This window comes from Stegodyphus dumicola, chromosome 6, assembly GCF_044657685.1.
Source record: "Stegodyphus dumicola isolate Sdum_Otavi_A_Nest chromosome 6, ASM4465768v1".
Lineage (NCBI taxonomy): Eukaryota > Metazoa > Arthropoda > Arachnida > Araneae > Eresidae > Stegodyphus > Stegodyphus dumicola.
In genome coordinates this window covers 74,752,665-74,774,008 of record NC_140773.1, presented here as the reverse complement: position 1 = coordinate 74,774,008, position 21,344 = coordinate 74,752,665, and the positions used below count along the sequence as shown (strand labels likewise).

Below are 21,344 nucleotides of genomic sequence, written 5' to 3'. Positions count from 1 at the left end.
TGCCCAAAGATCATTGATAATTGCCTTTATCATCACTCCTACACCGCAATGAAACAGAACTATGTGAAAATGGAAAAGGGGAACATTTCTATTTGCCTTGTACATGGAGAACATGAGTACCCAGGCAGTCTTTATGCTTCAGTAATTAAAATAGTTATGAAACTACCAGCATTCAGTGATTTTAATTACTTAGCCATTGAGATACTGAGTGCAAATGTCAAAAGCTTTATAATTTTCATTTCAGAATCAAAGTGATTGTTCTTGTTTTCACAGTTAACAAATATATTTTAACTTGTTTATAAAAATTATCCTACTTTCACATGAAAATAGTGAACATTATTGCATTTTTAACAAATTATGTATGATTTGAAAGTAATATTAGCACTATGAAAAGTATAGATGCATTACTTCAAAATCTAAAGCATATGCTGCCTCTAAATCAAAAACATATTGTAATTGTTCTTTTAAACTGCTTTATTTACATCATTTAAAAAATTTGTTACAAATATAGATTTAGTAGATCACTATGCATCTTCTCTGTGAAAAGCTACATGCAGATGTTTTACACTTAGCATAGGCAGTGTTTGCTTTGATTATACACTACTGAAATAATTTTTATATCATATACCTTATTCCTAAAATTCAAAATCTTTTTGCTATTTCAGCTAGTGGTGAGTTGAGTTACCCAAGTTTACCTACTGTTCAGGCACAAATACATGAGCCAAAGATTGTTGCAGAGGCAGCTAATAAAGATGTTGATGTTAATAATGTAAATCTTCTAATTGATGATGATTATGGTGAGCATTTTCGTCTGTTTGTATTTCGTCCCCCCCAAAAAAAAATCTTAAAAAAAAAAAAAGTCTGGAGTTTAGATCATTCTGAATTTTTGGATTTATACTTTTATTGTATTTGCATTTGTACCCAAGTAAAAACAAAATAACAGTTTATGAAAATATTCCTGATATTAACAGATTAAATGATGATCATTCATATGGATGTTATCATGAAAAGTATTGATCAATGTATATTTTTCCTGTGAGCAAGAGATCATATTCACAGAATCTTACAGAATTCTTATGCTAGGAAATGCTGGCAGGCTGTAGTCATATTATTGTCAAATTGCCAATTTGTAACTTTATATGCATAAACCAAAAATATTTCTTGTTTAGTAAATTTTTTGCATGATGAGGGGTCTCTTAGGTAAGAAAACTACATGAGAACATTAAAAGCATATTTCTAATATTTTGAAACTGACCAACACTGACAAATTATTTATATGGGAATACTTTTAATTAAAGAACATTACATACAATACAAGTGAATCACAAAAGAATAGCACTGAATGGCATTTGAGAAAAAAACAATTATTCTAATTTATTTATAGGCAGTCCTGGAAGGCAAATTGAAGATGATGTTAAAAATCAAAAATTTTTTAATTAAATATCTAGTTCAACTTTTGTCATAAGGGAGTCAAATGTTTTGTGTTTTATTTTTTTATAATAAATGTATAATTTTTTGTCATAATAAATGTCCCATTTCCTATCATAACAGCAAAGTTAAGTCTGGATGTGTTTTGTTAGACAGTTGTCAAAGATTATCATCTGCTTCTCTACAAGGAAAATGCGATTTTACTTATATATTTACTTATATATTTACTTAATTATATATGGTTGATTCTAAAAGCAAGCCTCTGTTAAAATTTTATTAGTATGGTTTAGTAATTTGTGCATGGCAACTATGATGTATATTTAAAGCTACATTACTTACAGCAGGACTATATGTTTCTTCAAAATCAGATTCTTCTTGTTGATACCCCTTTTGCAGCAGCAACCTTCTGCAGCTTTGAAATGACCATCTCTTTTTATATTAAAAATGCTTGCACCACTTAAAATTTTGTTAGTTTCTGCTTCACTTTCATTCATAACTTTCCAAGTTTTATTTTTCTTTAAGACTTTTTCTCTTCTTCAGTAGCTACTGACAATTTTTCTTTATTTTCTCCTGATATTCCTTCCTAGTATAGCAACATTGCGAGGTATCTGTACTTTTCTGGTTGGTCATTTTTACTTCCTTGTATGACATAAAAAGGAAGTATTGAAATCGTGAAAAGTTTTGGGTACCATATTTCAACAAAAATATCCATTTTGACCACTATCGAACACAATTTAATGATATTTTTGCATGACATCTATACATAAGTACAGAATAAAAGACTTTTTTCCCAAAAAATTAATAAAACTGATTTAAAATGAATTCTGAAGAGTTTTTTGTGGTGTCCGTACACGTACATACATATCTTGCATAACTCAAAAACGAGTAGTCTCAAAACATTGAAATTTTGTATATAGGATTGCTATAACATGTAGATGTGCACCTCCCATTTTGGTTGCAATGACTGCACAAAAAGTATATAAATAAATATATATATATATATCCACTTTGTTACTTGGCTCAGTGAACTCAGTTTCTTTATTCTTATATTTGTACATTGTGCATTTTTTGCTTTAAAAAGGATTGAATTATGTTGTTCTGGTTAAGATTTTTATGCCTTTAGTTAACCTGCATGCAATAATTGTAGAATTATCAACAGTTTAAAGGTTTTTTAAGTGAGGCTAAGCCTAACGTTTGATTACCATAGCAGCCATATTGGTTTACATTTGAAACTTAGCAGAATAGTGGATTTGTTGCCAATCTAGAGAAACTAAGCTTAACAACAGCAAAATAATGTCTTCTTTTATTATTGCGAGTTAAATTATGCTTAATTCATTCTGGAATTATCATTTACGTTATTAGCTTGTTTTTGCATAGAAACTGTAATTTTAATTGTAAAAATTGTTTTTTTAATTGTTTTAACTGAACTTGGCATTTTATGTTTTTCTATATCTTTCAATTTGTATGCCTTGCCACGAAGTGAGAACTGAATTAATTAGTAACACATGCACATTAGGTAAGCTGCACTGCATCGTCTGTGAAAAACTATTTCTTTTTTATTTTACTTTCTTTTATACATCTTTTTATTATAGTATTTGAATACATTTATTATAGTATTTGAATAAAACTCATGGTAATTCTTCAGATGATATAATTTTTGTGCACTTTGAGTTATAAAATTAATGAGATATAAAGTGTTAAGTGAACATAGCACCAAAGTGTCGTTGTGGTGAATAAATGTAGTGAACTTTAAAGAGTGCATTTATTCGATTGTGGTTTATACGCTGTAGATCAGGGATGTCAAACTCATAGGTACACTTGGGCCAAACAAACAAGGTTTAACTTTAGGCGGGCCGGAAAAAAAAATCAATATTCATAGAAACGTAGATTTATTTCGAATAATACAATAATAAACATGTATATATATTTATATAGAAAAGAACAAGAAAAATTTAATGTTTATGTCCTGATACTTGACATCTCTTCTCTGCTATTATCCTTCCTACTTCGGGAGAAATTTTGTTTGAACTGATAACTTTCAATGCTGACCCAAGGTGAGCATCATTAATACGGTTTCTAATAGGAGACTTATTACCTTTCATGACTGAAAATAACTGCTCGCACCAAAGAGTGCTATCAAACATGGAAATAATTTCATATGCGAATTTTCGAGTATTTTCAAACCTGGCTGGTAAATATTTGTAAAATTCAGGCAAATTCCACTTCAATGAATTTTGCTTTCAAATTTGAGTTGCATTGAATCTCGATCACCTCCATTTGCATATGGCTGGGTACTGAGTCAATACTTATTGAGAAAAATCGAAGAAAACAAAACAAAAAAAACAAAAAAAAAAAATTGTCTTCGAGGGAACTAAAATCATTAAACCTCGTTTCAAATTCAGTTGTTAAATTTGCAATTTTTTCTGCGTATTTTTGATACGAACAAGTATTATCTAAACTTGATTTGTTCATGCTGCACGTCGGGAAGTGCATCAAATCTTCATTTTTAAGTTGTTTTTCCTAAAGAACTAGTTGACATTTGAATGCTTTATTATGTCAAACATGTTCGTAATGATATGATCTTTTCCTTGTACTGATAAATTTAAATCGGTTAAGTGTTTGGTTATATCAACCAAGAAAGATAAATCTTGTATCCATATTGGATCGTAAAACAAACTTACGTCTTGATTTTTCGTTTTTAAAAACTGACATATTTCTTCTTTCAAATCCCAGAATTGTTTGAGAATCTTGGAGCAAGATAACCAACGTACCTCGGTATAGTAGGACAAACCCGAATATTCACTATCTAACTCACTTAAGAAAGCAGTGAATTGACACTGATTTAAACCTCGAGATCTTATAAAATTTATAACTTTTTTTATATATGACTAAACATTCTCCATATTTATTAATTTCGTGCTTAGAACTTCTTGATGTATAATACAATGCATATGATGAATGTTTGAACCGTGAATTTCACTAAGTTTTTTTCTTAGTAATGCTACGAAGCCCTTGTTTTTCCCGGTCATTGATGGAGTGCCATCTGTAGCTACAGAATTTAATTTTGCCAAAGGCAGATTGTATTTCTGCAGAAGTCCAAAAACACAAGTAAATATATCTTCTCATGGTAGTACCAGGCATCGGTCTGTGGTAGTACCAGGCATCTATATTAGTTCCAGTAATTCCTCAAAAATGTTAAAATTCTTGTCACAAGAATGAAGAAACACTACTAATTGAGCTTTGCCATTAATGTCAGTGCTCTCGTCACGGGCAATGGAGAAACTTTCGAAACTAGGTGATTTTGCTTTGATCTGATCACTTAAATTCGCGGCTAAATCAGTAACCCTTTCCGCAACTGTATTTTGAGACAATGAAATTGATTGAAAAGCCTTCACATTTCCAGGACAAACAATTTCTCCAGCTTTCATTAGGCATTCCTTGATGAAATCGCCGTCAGTAAAAGGCTTCAAATGTTTAGCTATCAACTCGGACAAGACGTAGCTTGCATGTACCGCTGCTTCACTTTCTTGCAATACTTTACTAAACATGGACTGTTGCTTTATCACTCCTATCTTGAGCTCTTTCAACTTTTCTTCTCTCATTAATCCTTCATAATTGTTATATTTCGATTTGTGTTGTTCGTAATGACGTTTAATATTATATAACTTTGGTACATTAATAGTATTATTACATATCAAGCAGATTATTTTATCTTTTATTTCACAGCAAAAATATTCTAATTCCCATTTTACTTGGAATATTCTATGTTCGTCAGCGATTTTTCGTTTAATTTTACTACCATTTAGTTTTGATATAGACATACTGAATATGAATAGAAAGGGCTGGAATAAACATGGTTAACGTTAAAAAGTTAACAAAAATTTATTCTTTCCACAAGAGATAAATCAAAATGCTGAAATACTTCTTCAAAAATATTCTAACAGTATCACAAAATGTCAAACGTTTAGCAAAAATCAATTCAAAACAGAGAAACTAATTCTATCTCACAGTGAAATTGCTACAAATCAATCACAGCATTAAGTAAACAAACAGTTCGCTAGAACTACAGCTACTACTGAGATGAGTTGTTTGTTCTCGGCTTTTATAAGCTTAATAACTAATTTCTCGAATATACTGGAAACATGTATAAATATCTGGATTTTTGTGGATGGCAACAGCAATTACGAGATATTTATTTATTAGGTATTAAATGCATGCGCTGTTCTATTTTTAACTTTCCAACGCAAAATCGTCTACGTTGCTAAGGCAACATGAAGCAAATCTAATTACAATTCTAAATAAAAAAAACTTACTAAATAAATAGCTATGAAATCCGTAACAATATGAATTAAGTAATAAAGCAAAGTGGATGCACATGCATGCACCAATATATCGTACAAAACTATGATTGCAAAACTGAGACCATGAGTTCAGCCACATTCGGCTATCAGGGGATGCGTACAAGTTCTGTGTGCACATGTCCCCGAAAAGCCGAAGGTAGCTGAACGCAAGCTACTCACACGCATTTGTAATTTAAGTAGTGTGTGTGTCAGCTCGCTGTGAGTAATCTAACAACACTGAATAAATTATCGTTAATTACTTAGCAGTAAACATTTAATTTTTTTCTTCGTCGATATGTTATTTTATTATTATATATTATTATTTGCCAATATATTGGCTGGGCCGCAAAAATATTTGTTGTGGGCCGCGAGTTTGACATCCTTGCTGTAGATGAACTAGATTTAATTCAAAATCCGTTAACTGTTAATTCAATATATTTAAATGAAATACAGGAAATTTGCGTATAATTTAATGTTCTGTACTAGGAAGTCATGTGATGTACACATGGAATTTTTTATTTTCAGTTTCATCTTTTCCATTTTTGTCTTCATTCTCACTATCAGCTTCTAAATCATGGTCTTTCCATCTTTTATGGTAAAAATGCTTATATTGTGATTTCTTTTTAAAGTTTCATTTTGTTTTTTTTCCCCTCAGAATTACTTTCATACCTATGTTTTTGCCTTCTCTATGTCTTGAATTTAATTTTTAGCAAATAGCTTTGGATTTTTTTCCCCCTGTATTTCTATCCAGTATTCTATAGCAATTAGTTCCATATTCATCAAAGATATACATTTCACTTTGTGAGACAAGCTTTTTCATTGGTTTATTTGTTCAAGCATATGTGAAGCATATTTTTCCTTTAGCATTAAATGCACCTGAGTTTGATCTAATGTCATCTGCTTCGGTACTAGCTTTACTTAGCTATTAAATTTGTTAATGTTTTATCAACAGTTGGCATTGTTCCCAAGCATTAATAAAATATTTATATTTAACTGGCAATATTATCAAAATTTTAGAAATCATAATCTTTTTATTAATTTGTTCTTTCAAAGAAATTAACCTGTATGCCTGGTTTTCTGTTTTATTACTATGCAAAACTGCATCCATTCTTTCTTGTTATTTCATATTGAAAAAGCATATTTTTCCTTTAGCATTAAATGCACCTGAGTTTGATCTAATGTCATCTGCTTCGGTACTAGCTTTACTTAGCTATTAAATTTGTTAATGTTTTATCAACAGTTGGCATTGTTCCCAAGCATTAATAAAATATTTATATTTAACTGGCAATATTATCAAAATTTTAGAAATCATAATCTTTTTATTAATTTGTTCTTTCAAAGAAATTAACCTGTATGCCTGGTTTTCTGTTTTATTACTATGGAAAACTGCATCCATTCTTTCTTGTTATTTCATATTGAAAAAATCATGGAAAAAGTTATATTTTTTGTTAGTCAAAATCTCTTTTAGATATTGAACAGTGTTTATCAAACATATGTTTAGAACTAGTACAGCTTAATATATGAATCATAGAATCTTTATAAATGTAGAAGCAATTAGATTTGATCTTAGTATAATTTACACAAAACATTTGGCAACTGGGTTCAAACTAATCATTTCAGGTTTGGTGACAATTTTCAAAATCATTGTTAAATAAATTGATATCATATCAAGAAGCAAGTCCAAAAATAAGAAATGTATCTTTTCACATTTTTTATTGAAACTTAACAACACGTGCACAACATTACAACGGCATCCATAGCTCGCACGCAGAGAAGAGACTTGGTGTTGCCAACATGGTAAATATAAATGTACCAAACTAACACGCCTCCTTACATTTATATTTACTAATTACAAATAAACATAGATATAAGCAACCTTTTCATCTTTACCATTTACAATTAAGCATAGATACAAACAATAACATTCAACACTTAACACAAATTATTTCAAAAAAAGTTTCTTTCATTAATTTAAATGTTAAAATCAAAGTTAAGCACAATTTAGTTTACATAAGAACATTACCAAAATCTATTTCATTTCAAGCAAAAATATTTAAATAAACATCACTTAAATAAACAGTATACAAAATTTATTTCAATTTCAAACCTTCTCTGAATTTCATAAATTTAATCTTTCCTAAAGACTTAGTAAAGATATCTGCAATATTTGATTCTGAATCAATCTTTACAATTTCAGTTACTCCATTTTGAACATTTTCATGAAAACATAATGATATTGAACTTCTATGTGTTTTGAATTTTTAGTGAAGTTCCCATAATTAGCAACAGCCAAAGCTCCTGAATTATCTTCATAAATTTTAATGGGGTGAGTAATATCAGCAAAAACATCATTCACAACATTTTTTAAGAAATTAATTTCTGTCATAGCCTCAGATAGAGCAATATATTCGGCAAAAGTGGAAGATTTTGTCACACAATTTTGCTTTTTGGATTTCCAGTAAATTGGATTACCAAATAATTCAATAACAAACCCAGTTGTTGACTTTCTGTCAACAATATCACCTGCCCAATCAGCATCAACATAACAATTCATAATATCAGTTTTGAGATTTTTACTATAGGTTAATTTTAGATGTTTTGTTAAGTACAAATACTTTAAAACTCTCAAAGCATATTTGAAATGTGTTTCATCATAACAATTTTGAAATCTACTCAAATAATTTACGTTGAAAGATATGTCTGGTCTAGTACCATGACTAATATACAAGAGTGCTCCTATTAGATTTGACATTTTGATTTAAATTAGATTGGCTTAGTTTAAGATTAATCTCCATTGGTGTATCATAAAGCTTTGAATTTTCAATACCATACAGTTTAGCTAAAGATTCAATATAATTTTCCTGACTCAGTGTTAAGATATTACTTTTCCCATTATCATATTCAATATCAATTCCAATATAGCTTTTTACTTTATTTAAATCCTTCATTTTAAATTTATTACGTAGTTGTTCCTTAATATCATTAATTACCTGAGTATCTTTGCAGCATATCAACAAATAAAAGAATATATACAAATACATCATTTTCAGATTTTACATAAAGACGATAATCATATTTACTTCTACGAAATCCTAGACTCTCAATATACTTGTTAAAACACTCATACCAAGCACGAGGGCTTTCTTTCAACCCATATAGTGCTTTCTTTAATTTATACACTCTATTCAAATTATCATTATAGCCTTGTGGTTGTTTAACATAAACCTCAGACACAACCATTTAAAAGGCAGTCTCAACATCCATTTGATGAATATTTAAATTATACTGATAAGAATATGAAAGTAACAATTTTAAGGTTTGCATCTTAATGACAGGGGAGTAAGTATCCTCAATACTTTTTTTTTACTGGAAACCTCGAACCACTAATCTTGCTTTAAAAACATTACCTGGTTTTCTTTTGAATATCCACTTCACATCTAGAATTGCTTTATCCTCTGGTTTAGTCACTAGTGTCCAAGTGTTATTTTTAACAAGACTGTTCATTTCACTGTCCATTGCCTCTTTCCAATGTCCAGCCTCACTGCATGTTATTGCCTCCTCAAAGTTACCTGGAACTGTAAAATCACAAAAATTTGCACTAACGCAGTAGTACCCGAATTCTTCATGAAATCGAAGTGGTGGATTGATTTGCCTTCTTGGTCTCATTCCACTTTTTGTTTCATCTTCATTTATCACACTGTCCTTGGAGTTATCATTACTCGATTCACATGACACTTCTTGAGGTTCATTCTTATTTGTATCATCATTCTTATCTTCATCATCACAACCTACACACATTATGTCTTCTTCAATAATATCAACATGCCTGGCAACTATTATTCTGTTATTCATCAAAACTCTATATCCAACTTCTGTATATCCAAGTAAAATTCCAAATTCAGTTTTTTTATCCCACTTAGACTTTCTCTTTTCTTCTGGTATTCTTAACATACACTCTACTTCCATATAATTTCAATTCATTAGCTGATGGTTTCCTATTGAAAAATATTTCATATGGCATCTTCTGTACAACAGTATTTGTTAATGTCTTGTTTTTCAAATAAGCAGCAGCTTTAATTACTTCAGACCAGTAACGTCTGTCAACTTTTGCTTCGACTAAAAGACATCTTGCCACATCCATTATAGTTCTGTTGTAACGCTCAGCAGTACCATTTAATTCATGTACATATGGTGGGCATGACTTTATCTTGAAACTTTTTTCTCTTGCAAATTTGTATACCTTGCTATTCATATATTCACTACCATTATCACATCTTAGTTCTTTGATAGTCTTTCAAGTCTTCAAGTAATTTGATAGTCTTTTTAGTTTTAGATTACTGTTAAATTTTGAATTTCATTTACATATTCAATTAAGCAATCTGAGACTTGATCCTTAGATCTGATACAATAAATTTTTGCCAACTTGCTATAATCATCAATAAAACTCACAAAGTATTTCTCACCATTGCATCCACTTGTTCTGTGTGGTTCATTTACATCTGTATGTATAATCTCCAGAATATCTTCTGCTTTTCTTCTGTTATTCTTGAATGGTAAATTGCGCGTTTTATTTTCAATGCATATGGCACACTTCATATATTCGGTTTCTATTTCTTTAGGGATTTCTTCTAATAGCTGATCTTTGCACATAATATCCAGATTTTTAAAATTTACATGTCCAAATGAACGGTGCAATTTTTCTTTTAACGTTAACTTATTGTTGGTCAAACTTGCAAATATTTTACTATTTTTAACATAACTCTTTACTTTATATAATCTTTCTTCTTTCTCTGCTATTTCTACTAATGAACCATTGACATCATATATTTTAGAGAACTTTTCATTTGAAACTATTTTATGATTATCAGTAATCTTCAAATAACTTAATAAATTTGCTTTCATTTCTTTTACATAAAATACATTCTTCAATGTTACGATAGATTCAGAGTTATATACAGGAAAAGAAACTATTATATTGCCAACCATTGTAGCTTTCAAAATCCTTCCATCACCGACTTTCACTTGAATAGGATCCTTCAAAGTGACTTGCTCTTTGAAATATTCATCACTGTTTATAATGTGGTCTGTGCATCCGCTATCCAGTAACCAATTGATTTCATTTTTATTCGTCATAATATTTGCACTGGAACTTGTCATGTTACTTTTGATAACAGTGGTGTGAAAACTATTGCCTTGATGACTGTTTATTCTATGGTTAGAGTATGCTCCACATTCACAATTTCCACTAAAAGCACGACTATGTCCTCTATTGTTTGAAGAACTTCAACCACAATAATTAGAGGAGCCATTACCACGATAGTTCCTTTGATGGACATGCCAACAATTCTTTTTAATGTGACCAGGTTTTCCACAATTATGACAGACATTCCCTTGTGGACCCGATTTGCTTGTTTCAATTTTGAACGCATTTGATTTTTCTGCTGGTGCACAATCTTCATAATCATTTTTCTCTTCAAGTAATTTTGATTTGATTTTGCTCTTTAGGTAATTGACTGTTCTGTCCTTCTCTGGTAATACGTCTATTAAGTCACCAATGTGACTGTAATTTGAAGGTAATGCTCTTAGCATATAGTTCAATTTTACTTGTTCCATCACGGTGGCGCCGGCATGTTTCAGTTCGTTCACATACTTCTCAAAATCATCGAAAAATATATTTACATCAGGATAATTTTTCAGTTTCACACATTCTAAGTTATTTCGATAAACAATTTGTAGAGATGTTGAAGTTTTGCATCAAATTTCATAATTATATCAAATGCAGTCTCACACTCATGAATATATTCCAAATGCTTGTTTGCTATGGCGCCATAAATGTAATTTGTAGCTTGGATATCCTTTTCTTTCCATTTTTCCACGTCATCGTTTTCACTGACTTTTCGCTGAACCACATCTTTACACTTTTTAAATTGAAGAAATTTCATCATGCGCACTTTCCAATTAAAATAGTCCGAACCATCAAATAGTGGTATGCCGATATCGCTGCTTCTTGTATATGCCATTTTTACCTAGTACCGGTAACTTTTAAAACAAATTATAACTACTAAATTCTTCATTCATATTCACAAACCACAAGAACTGCTACCATGTTAAACAAATCGATATCATATCAAGAAGCAAGTCCAAAAATAAGAAACGTATCTTTTCACATTTTTTATTGAAACTTAACAACACGTGCACAACATTACAACGGCATCCATAGCTCGCACGCAGAGAAGAGACTTGGTGTTGCCAACATGGTAAATATAAATGTACCAAACTAACAATCATGGCATTTCAAAATCATGGTACGATATACTAGGATTTTACCAGGAATTATATATTTTTAATTTGGCATCTTTGTTAATTCACTGCAGTTTTTTTATGTTCAAAACTCATTTAAATTGTCTTAACATAGATTCGCTGCCATGATAAAAACTTTGTAACAGAAATGGAAAATATTATTTCATTTTAGTAAGTATTTTATTTTGCACAAACAGGTTACATCTCATAACACAGAACAAAAAAAGACTTAAAATAATAGGAGGGGGAAAACTAGAATGGTTATGACTGTAGGAATCATTCAGATATACAACTGTTGCCATTCACTTGTACCTAAAGAATTACATAAATAAAAATTACCTCTCAGCATGTTTTGAATCTACTCATAAACTATATTTAAATAGTATTTATTAGCCAAATTTGTATGCATAATTATCTTAGTTTGTGAAAACAAACTTTCATTGGTTAAAATAATATCTGTAATTAAATAAAGTAAATAAGAAAATGCAATATTTTAAATAATCAGGTAATCTACTCCAAAAGACAAAATTTGTTTTGACTGGGAAAGGCAGTCATGCCACTCTAGACATTAATAAATAGAAAATATATTGTTTATTAGTTTTTTTAGTTATCCACTTTGGAGTTTATATAATTAATATCCGTATTTTTTCCTCATTTTACTTACATTTAACTGAATGTTGTTCCTATAGAGAGCTGTGGTATTATTAGTTCTAAAGAAATTTTTCAATTTTTATCTGTTTTCATAGTACATAGCGCATCTGTCTGCATAGTAAACCTTTGAAAGTTAAAAATTCAGCTTTAATCTGTGAAATATGTTTCTTTATTATTAGAATGAGCATTTTTTAATGCACATCTTCATTTTTTCCTGATACAATATTAAAGAAAACTTGGAAAATTAGAGTTAAGTTCATAAAGTTAAAATTCTTTTAACTTAGTGCTTGTAAAAATTTTGTGTATACTTGTCCTAATTAATATTTAGAAAAATTAAGTATCTAATTTCCTTATTGGTCTGAAATAGTTTTTGTTCATGCATTTTCTTGTGCAAATTGTTAGTAATTTGCATTAACTTTTTTATTATTTTGCAAAAATTTGTATTTACATACTTTCAGATTACACTTAAAGTAAATTGTATGTTAATGCATCTCAAAATATACCTCTTCCCTAAAGTGATACTTTAGTTTTCATAAAGAGTACTAAGGAAAAAAATATGGTTTGGGAAAACATAATTTTGTATGTGAGAACTTGCAAAAGTTTGAGGTATTTGTATTCAAATGGCTTAGTTAAAAAAAAAGAAAAAAAAGAAAAGAAAAGAAAAAGGGGGAACAGATTACAGTTAAATACTAAAATAATGATATGTGGTTTATAATTTAATTTCAGAAAATTGAAATTATATATATTGTATAGTTTATTTATATATTTTGTATAGTTTGCTTGATTTAAAATTTTATTCTTTTCTAAGACAGTTTACTAATCTATTGAATTTTTAGCTTGTTTGTCATTGCAAACTTATTGTTACTATAATTTGTGTGTGTGTGTGTTTTTTTTTTTTTTCCAGATCCTAAGCTCAATACAAACAAATAAGGATAATCTATTGAATTTATTTGGCATGTTAATTTTCAATAAATGTTTTCATTATTTTTATTAGTAGTTCAGCAAATGATTCCTTATATAGATCATAAATATATAATTAAACTGATTTATTAAAATTTCTTATTGATTATTTGATATACAATCTAAAACTCCAAAATCTAAAAAAACTTGTCAAATTTTAGCAAAATCTCTTTGAAGAAATATTTATTAGAAAATGATGTATTGTGGGTCATTTAGTGAAAATTACTATGCTGTAATTTTATATCATTAAAATTTCTTTAAAGAACTGCACAAAATTAATAATTTGAGTATTAATTGTTTTCTTTTCTCTATGTGCAGCAAGTGCTTTATCACCTACAGTAGAAGCAGCTATCCAAAGCAAATGGAGTAAAATTATGGGTCCTGAGTTTGAAATTGTTGTAAGTATTTAAAAGAAGTCTATACTGTTTATCAGCTTCAGAATGCTAAGAATTAAAATAATAATAATAATATAATCTGAAAAACTTTCAGATTTTAAATTATGTCCAAAGGGGCCTTTTTTTAACATTTTGTGTGTTACCTTATATTACCTCACTTAGACCATAAAATTCAGTTCAAAAGCTATATCACAAAATAGTTTTAAATTGAGCAGATCTTTAGAATTTCCGATACAGGGTCTGACAGGCTAGAGATAAAAATATTTTTTTTTGTATAATGTTGCCATTGCTCGCTTTGAAGTTCTTGAGTTTGTTAATCAAAAATTCATTAAAGTGTCACAGAATATGAAATGGACAATAAAACAAAATTCAAATTAGGGCTTCCACATTCTGATAATCTATGGAAGATTACATTATTCATGATTTCTCTAGGTAGGGTTGTTTTATTAGGCTGTTATCACATCTATAGACGCGCGCGCTTACCCGGGACAATTCCGAGAAACGAGTTTCTAGTAGCACGGCTTTAAGCTGCAGGCTTCCGAGAAATGTTTCGTCTAGCTAGGAGGAACGTGTCCCGGCTACGAGCAACATTTTAGAACTTTTCCCAAAATGTTCCGGCCGGAGACGTGTTCCTCGAACGTTCAACCAATCAGACAAAAGGTCAGCTTCTGAAGGATCTAGGTAACTTTCAATATGGCGATGGCTCTCACTGTGAAGTGATGGACGGTGGAAATAGAGGCCGATTTAATTATTGCTGTTTTGTTGTAATACAACTGCCTGAGTCATTTTTTAAATGTGTATATATTCATTAAATATGTAATCGTAGAAATTTCAGAGTTGACATTATTTTACGACGTTCTTGCATTTCGGATTTGTTTACAAATTGTTCGTAGCCAAAAGTTCGCCAAATTTGTCGTATTTCGTGCTGATCGTGTATTATAACACTGTTATATAATAGAATTTTATTTCTTAAATTTAAGTTGAATAATTTTTTTAAATCCGTTTGTATATGCGCGGCTTTTCTCCTAATTACTTATCTTTTAAATTGTTAACTGCATAATCAGTGACACATTTTAAACAGCATAAAAGAGGCATAAAAAGAAAAGCATAGCTTATGTAATAATGAGAATACTCATTAAATTTGTCTATTATTTTCATGTTATTAATGAAATACTTTTTGAATTATAAATACATTAGAAACTATACTTTTATTGGAAATGCTACCTATTGAAACATTGAAAATTTATGGATTTATTATTATGCATGATGAAAAACATTTGTATATACATTCATTAATATAAATCTTATTCATTACATTAATACTAATAAATATATATTAACAACTTCTAAAACATCGCATCTCTCTATCTGTATGTAAATATATGACTTATTAGATGTGTATATATATATATGTATGTATGAATACAAAAATGAACATTGCCAAGAAGTTTATTTGAAGTTACTTTTAATTCAGATAACGATTATGTAATTGGCAGAACTATAGTTATCAGTTCTTTGCAAATTATTATGGGTATGTAATAATCAGTTGAAAAATAATTGATGAGTATTTGAGTACTAAAGAGTGTATACATTTTGTTATTGGGTTAATTCATAATTATATCATACGTATGATCTACGTAATAAAAACATGACTAATAAATAATAAGAAATGTAACAGCTGTGCATTTATAACATTTGATTACTTAAAACAGCGCACAACTGATTATCACCTTCATGTCTGTTTACACAATGAATTGCACTTTCCAATTAACTGCACGGACCTACTAGTGACCGAAGCGTCGTTGAACACTGGTAGTTCTGTCTCAGGTTAGAATGCCGCGAACGGGCTGGTTACATGACGTTTGCTTGGTTTGCCCCATTTGTAACTGGTATACGAGCCAGTTTTAAAAAATCTTCTACAAAGGGATCCCTCCTGTTGTTATCCCTCGAGGCTTTGCGGTAATCACATAAAACCAACTGAGCCCACCAGCGGCCGAGCGGTAAAGTCGCTGAACACTGGTAGTTCGGTCCGAGGTTCGAATCCCGCGAACGGGCTGGCTGAATGGAAGCTTTCGTGGTTTTCCCCATGTGTAACGTGTATACGAGCCAGTTTTCCTTAGAAAGTCCTCCCCGAAGGCATCCCTTCCCTTAGGCAGATAGCCCTAGTGTGCTTTGCTGTAATCTCAATAAATCAAACCATAAAACAAACTCATGATGTGAACACCTAATTTCTAGAGTTGGTATAATTAATGTGTTTTAGGTATATTATCGAGTGTTCTATGGGACAGTAAACAACTCGCACATGTTTGATTGCTCATGTATTCATATGCTTTATTTGATCTTCATTTTGATAAATAGTATCTGCTGGCTGTGAGGAGGTAAATATCAGCCATATAGATTTTTGTCATTTGAATGGACAAAACAGTAATTATGAGCCATAAAGTTAGTCAGAAAATGCTTTTACCAGGTCACAAATTTTCCAGTGAGCCATCAAATTTTCATTGAAATGCAGACAACAGAAAATACACATAAGCGATGTGTGATAAATAGACTTATCCAGCACATGTTTTTAAACTATTCTTAGAGTGTATACAGAATTTGGCTATTACTGATGTAATTGATTTCTATAACCAGAAGTGTGTTTATCTGTTACATGAAGTGCCAGAGTGGAGATCAAAGTGATTAACTTAATAGCAATCACCTTTCTATTATCTTCCATTATTAACAATAAAGTTTAAAACGAAAAGCGTGTGAGCGATACAAAACAACACGAAGAAGCAAATGTCACTTGAAAGGAAACGTCACTTTCGCCAATCTGAGCGATAACTGATTCTTGTTTGGCTTTCAGCCTGTTTGCCAAGTGAAGATGGTAACCCTATTTCGCCAAAGGCCGTTTCTCAGAACTGTTGCTACAAGCGTTTTGTCCTGGCAACAAACAGCTAATGTGATAACGGCTTTACAGTGCAAGAAACATACATTTTTGCAGATTCGTCATTATTCTTCATTATTACTAATTTGCCGGCTCACGTAAGGCTTATGAACTGCTGCTAATGTTTATCTCCACTTTGCTTCTAAATTTTTTAAAATTTTTTTATAGCATGCTAGGGGCCATAACCTGAAGAAATCTAAAGTTAGGAATGGAGACAAATAAGCAGAAATTCATCTGGATTAACATATATTGAAATACAAAATCTTTATAGGCACAGTAAATGTTACATGGTAAGCAGGGTAAAGTAAACAGGTGGCAACAACTGAAAACATTACCGAAAACAAGAAATAAAAATCGTGTTGCCACACATGTTGCAAAATACAAATGGGAAATATAATCATAAATTAAAAGTTATTTGCAACAGGAATTAAATGGAAATCGCACATTTGAAAAACAGTGGCAGTTCCTCTCTGCATTTAGCTTACTGAATAACATGCCCTGAAACATTTGTAGTTTTTATTATTATTTTAACAAATTTAATTAAATTGTAATGCAATATTTATTTTGGATCATAAGTTCCAATTCATTGTTTTATAAATAGAATATTTATTTACCTTGATTCAAGTGATTTTCTGTTGTAAGCTGTGCAAGTTTGCTTTTTTTTTCGGGGGGGGAGTATTTTTTAGTGTTAACTAATTATGCTAGACCAGGGGTCGGCAACCTGCAGCTCTTTTGATGTAAACTTGTGGCTCTCGAGTTCCATATGGAAAAACTAATAATTTATTATCAAAACCTTTAAAAAATAAGAAAATATATTTTTAAGTACCTAAATTCTCAATAGCTTTTATTTTCATAATCATTAATTACGCTTAACATGACCGTAATGAAATAAATTTAACCATTGTTTCTGTACTGTTAATTTAAACTAGCTCCGCCGTCAGCATGGCAGCTGGTAAAAAAAAAGAGAACTGAAGAAGAAAACTGAGAATTCAATCAGGATTGAGTGGAGTCGTTTGCATTCATATGCAACACAGATGGCCTTCCGTGTTCTCTCATTTGCCACCAAAAACTCACACACAATAAGAAGTCGAATTTGGGGAGACACTTCATTACAAAATATACCCAGTTTGCTGGTGAATATCCAACTGAGGACACACGAAAAAAGCTCTTGAAGAGCTAAAAAAAAAAAGTTCCACGCTAAGTAACTGGGTACAATCTTCCAGTAATGTAAATCTGCCAAGCTCTGCAGTATCATTAGAAATTGCAAAAAGAGTTAAACCATTCACGTCAAATACGTCAAAGATTGTTTTATATGTGCATCTGAATAACTGTTTCGTGTTATTAAAATAAAAGCAGAAATCGGGAAAAAATCAAAGATTTGAAATTATCTGCAAAAGCAGTACAAGATAGAACTGCTAAGATGTTTTCAAATGTAACACATATGCAAGTGGAAGACATTCAGCCGGCTTCAGCCTTGTCACTTCCTATAGATGAGTCTTGTGACATAAAAGACACGACACAAGTTACCCTTTTCGTAGGGTATATGTCCTCCCAAGGTCCAAACAAAGAACTGTAGGATTGCTATCGCTCTCAGGACAAATTTTCACGGAGAAGATATAGCAAATGCTTGTTCAAAAATGCCTGGAAGACAATGGAATCGATATAAATAAAATCGCTTTGATAGCAACTGAGATAGCCAGAAGTATGACAGGAATACATAGAGGGATAACATCAATTCTTCATAAAAAAGTAAACATGAAATTCTAACGTTTCACTGTGTAATTCACCAAGAAGTGCTTTGTGCCCAAACATTTCTGGCCGAAATAGTTGAGATCATGAACTTGGTAATTAAGATTATTAACAGCGTTTTGCAAAAGCACTCTACCATCACCAGTTCAAAGATTTCCTTGACAGATAACCAGTTGTCTGACCAATTTCTGCACAATAAAGAGTGATGGTATTCCAGAGGTAACTTATTGCAACGTTTTACTTTCTGCCTGAGTGAAATAAAAATATTCCTCAATGAAAAAAGCATTGACCATCCCGAATTGGAAAAAGACAAACGGCTGCAGAACCTCTACTTCATTGTAAATACCACTATGAAACTAAATGAACTAATTCTAAAACTGCAAGAAAAGAGCAACCCAGCCTACACCTTGCTTGAAGTAGTAGTTTGTTTCGAAAACAAATTACCGTAATTTCGCACGTATAGTCCGCAGACATGATTTTATATAAAAAAAATTTAAAAAATTGTCAGATAGTCCGCGGACTATACGTCCGAAATTACATTTTTTTAATATGGCAATATTCCCATGCATTTTAAACACATCCTTTTGTTTGCGCAAATTTCTCACCGCTTTCTTGTCCACTTCAAAATAACGGAGTAGAATCCTAGTATACAGTGCAGCCTTGGCACGACTTTGAAAATTATCGCCAACACCAAAAATGATCCAAAGAACGTCTATATATATATACTATACACGCATAGTATATATACTATACACATAGTATATACTGTGTTTAACTATATATTTTCTTTGAATGACCCGTTAACTACTCATCATATATGTCCCGTTTTCACTGCTCATCATAAAGTCGCCAAAAGTAGTCAAATCCCGTGTGCACTGGATACTAGGATTAAAACAATAACGGCCTGCTTCTCTATTTCCATCTTTTTCAGTTTTCTCAACTACCTCTCAGCAGTAAATCTCCGGCGATGTTTCATCAACATTATCGAAGATGAAAGACAAAATACGAAAACAAAATACTGTGCAACGTGCTATCCTCGTGATAAGTGGTAATGAAATGTGACCTTCGACCCCACTCGGTGTTGCCAAACCATGCTATAAGTAAACGAATCACGCTTTTTTTTCGTACTCCAGGTACTTGCTACTATGGCTCCTAAAAACCGAGCTGACGCATCAAATACTTTTCCCCCTCCTGGCAGTTGTGCTAAAACAGTGCGAAGGATACTTGGAATCTCCCGCTTTTTTTATATTTGATCATCGGCAGTTCACGACAGTGTGTTTTTTAAATTTTAGGAATTTTAACCGTGAACAACCAGCGTATTATCCGCACTGGTGGATAGTCCGCAGTTTCAAAAATTCGCATTTTAAACACAGAGAGTCCGCGGACTATACGCGCGAAATTACGGACCTTATTTTTGTTAAAGACATGGAGAGCGGTAAATTAATTCATTTTAAAAATCTGAAGTATATCGCAATGAGACCAATGCGACTATTGACATGAAGTACTTCAACATAGCTTTAAATAACACGAAGGATGGATTCGCTGACAGATTCGAGCAATTCAAAACAAACAAAAGTACTCTTGCAGTCATAGTATATCCTCTCAACGCAAATACAAATGGTATCAACAATGAGACATTTAGAATTTATGCTGGATCGCTTCAAATGCAACTGCTATATTTGAAAACCAAAGACTTGTGGAGTGGCAAGTTCACAGAACTCAAAAGCAAGTTAGAAGAGTTGGAGGTCCAGAAATGCATGCACATCGAACAGCACAAGAGGACAGCTCTAAACGAAATTCCGCGTATTGAGGCCCTTATATTCGGGGCATGGAATAGTCTTCCAGAATGGTACAGTGAGGTGAAGAAGTTGACATATGAAGTACTGACGATCTACAGGTCGACATATTTGTGCGTGCAAGCGTTCTCTTGCATGAATATAATAAAATGTAACGTTAGAAATCAACTAACAAAGAAAAATCTAGAGCTGTGCTTGAAACTTAAAGCAAGTTATAAGCCAGATTTAGTCCATCATTCAAAAGGCATGCAAAGCCAATGCTCCAATTGATGTAACTATCTCTCTCTCTCTCTCTATCTATCTATCTATCTATATATATATATGTAATAATAAAATTCCATAGTCAAGATTACACTTAAATTTCTAACTGTATGTTTTTTCATTTTTCTTTTTCATTTTTAATGGCGATGGTCTCTTATTTGAAAGTACGTGAAATTAAATCTACAGCCCCATAGTCAAGTTGTTTTTCCCACCTTTTCTACACGTACAGTATTGAATGTTCTGGAAATATTTAAAGCAAACTGGAATGGCTGACGAGGCTGACGTCATTTCTTGGAAACTCTGCCTTTCCAGAGGTTATAAAAGGACTTGCAAAAGAATATCGGGGGCTTTTCTTTAATATAACGATGTAGTAAACTTCATACAAAAAGTTATTAGTAATTCTTTTTATTTAATCTGGATATCTGATTTTGTAACTGCTATTTCTCCTGAATAAACTTTATCGTCCTGAATAAACTTTTTTAAACTTATCATCTGATAATTTAAGCTACGACTATTTATGATTCTTCACCAATCT

General features: G+C 31.2%; 1 protein-coding gene across 11 annotated transcripts in view; it reads left to right on the top strand.

Moving 5' to 3' along the window:
* Positions 1-21,344, top strand: part of LOC118192223 (multiple PDZ domain protein-like) — a 1,451,385-nt gene that overhangs the window by 766,431 nt on the left and 663,610 nt on the right. For all 11 annotated transcript variants that reach the window (XM_085818535.1, XM_085818539.1, XM_085818542.1 and 8 more), the window contains 2 exons: positions 666-797; positions 13,998-14,077. In XM_085818535.1, coding sequence (XP_085674661.1) covers positions 666-797; positions 13,998-14,077 — 212 coding nt within the window. The remainder of the gene's footprint in view (positions 1-665; positions 798-13,997; positions 14,078-21,344) is intronic.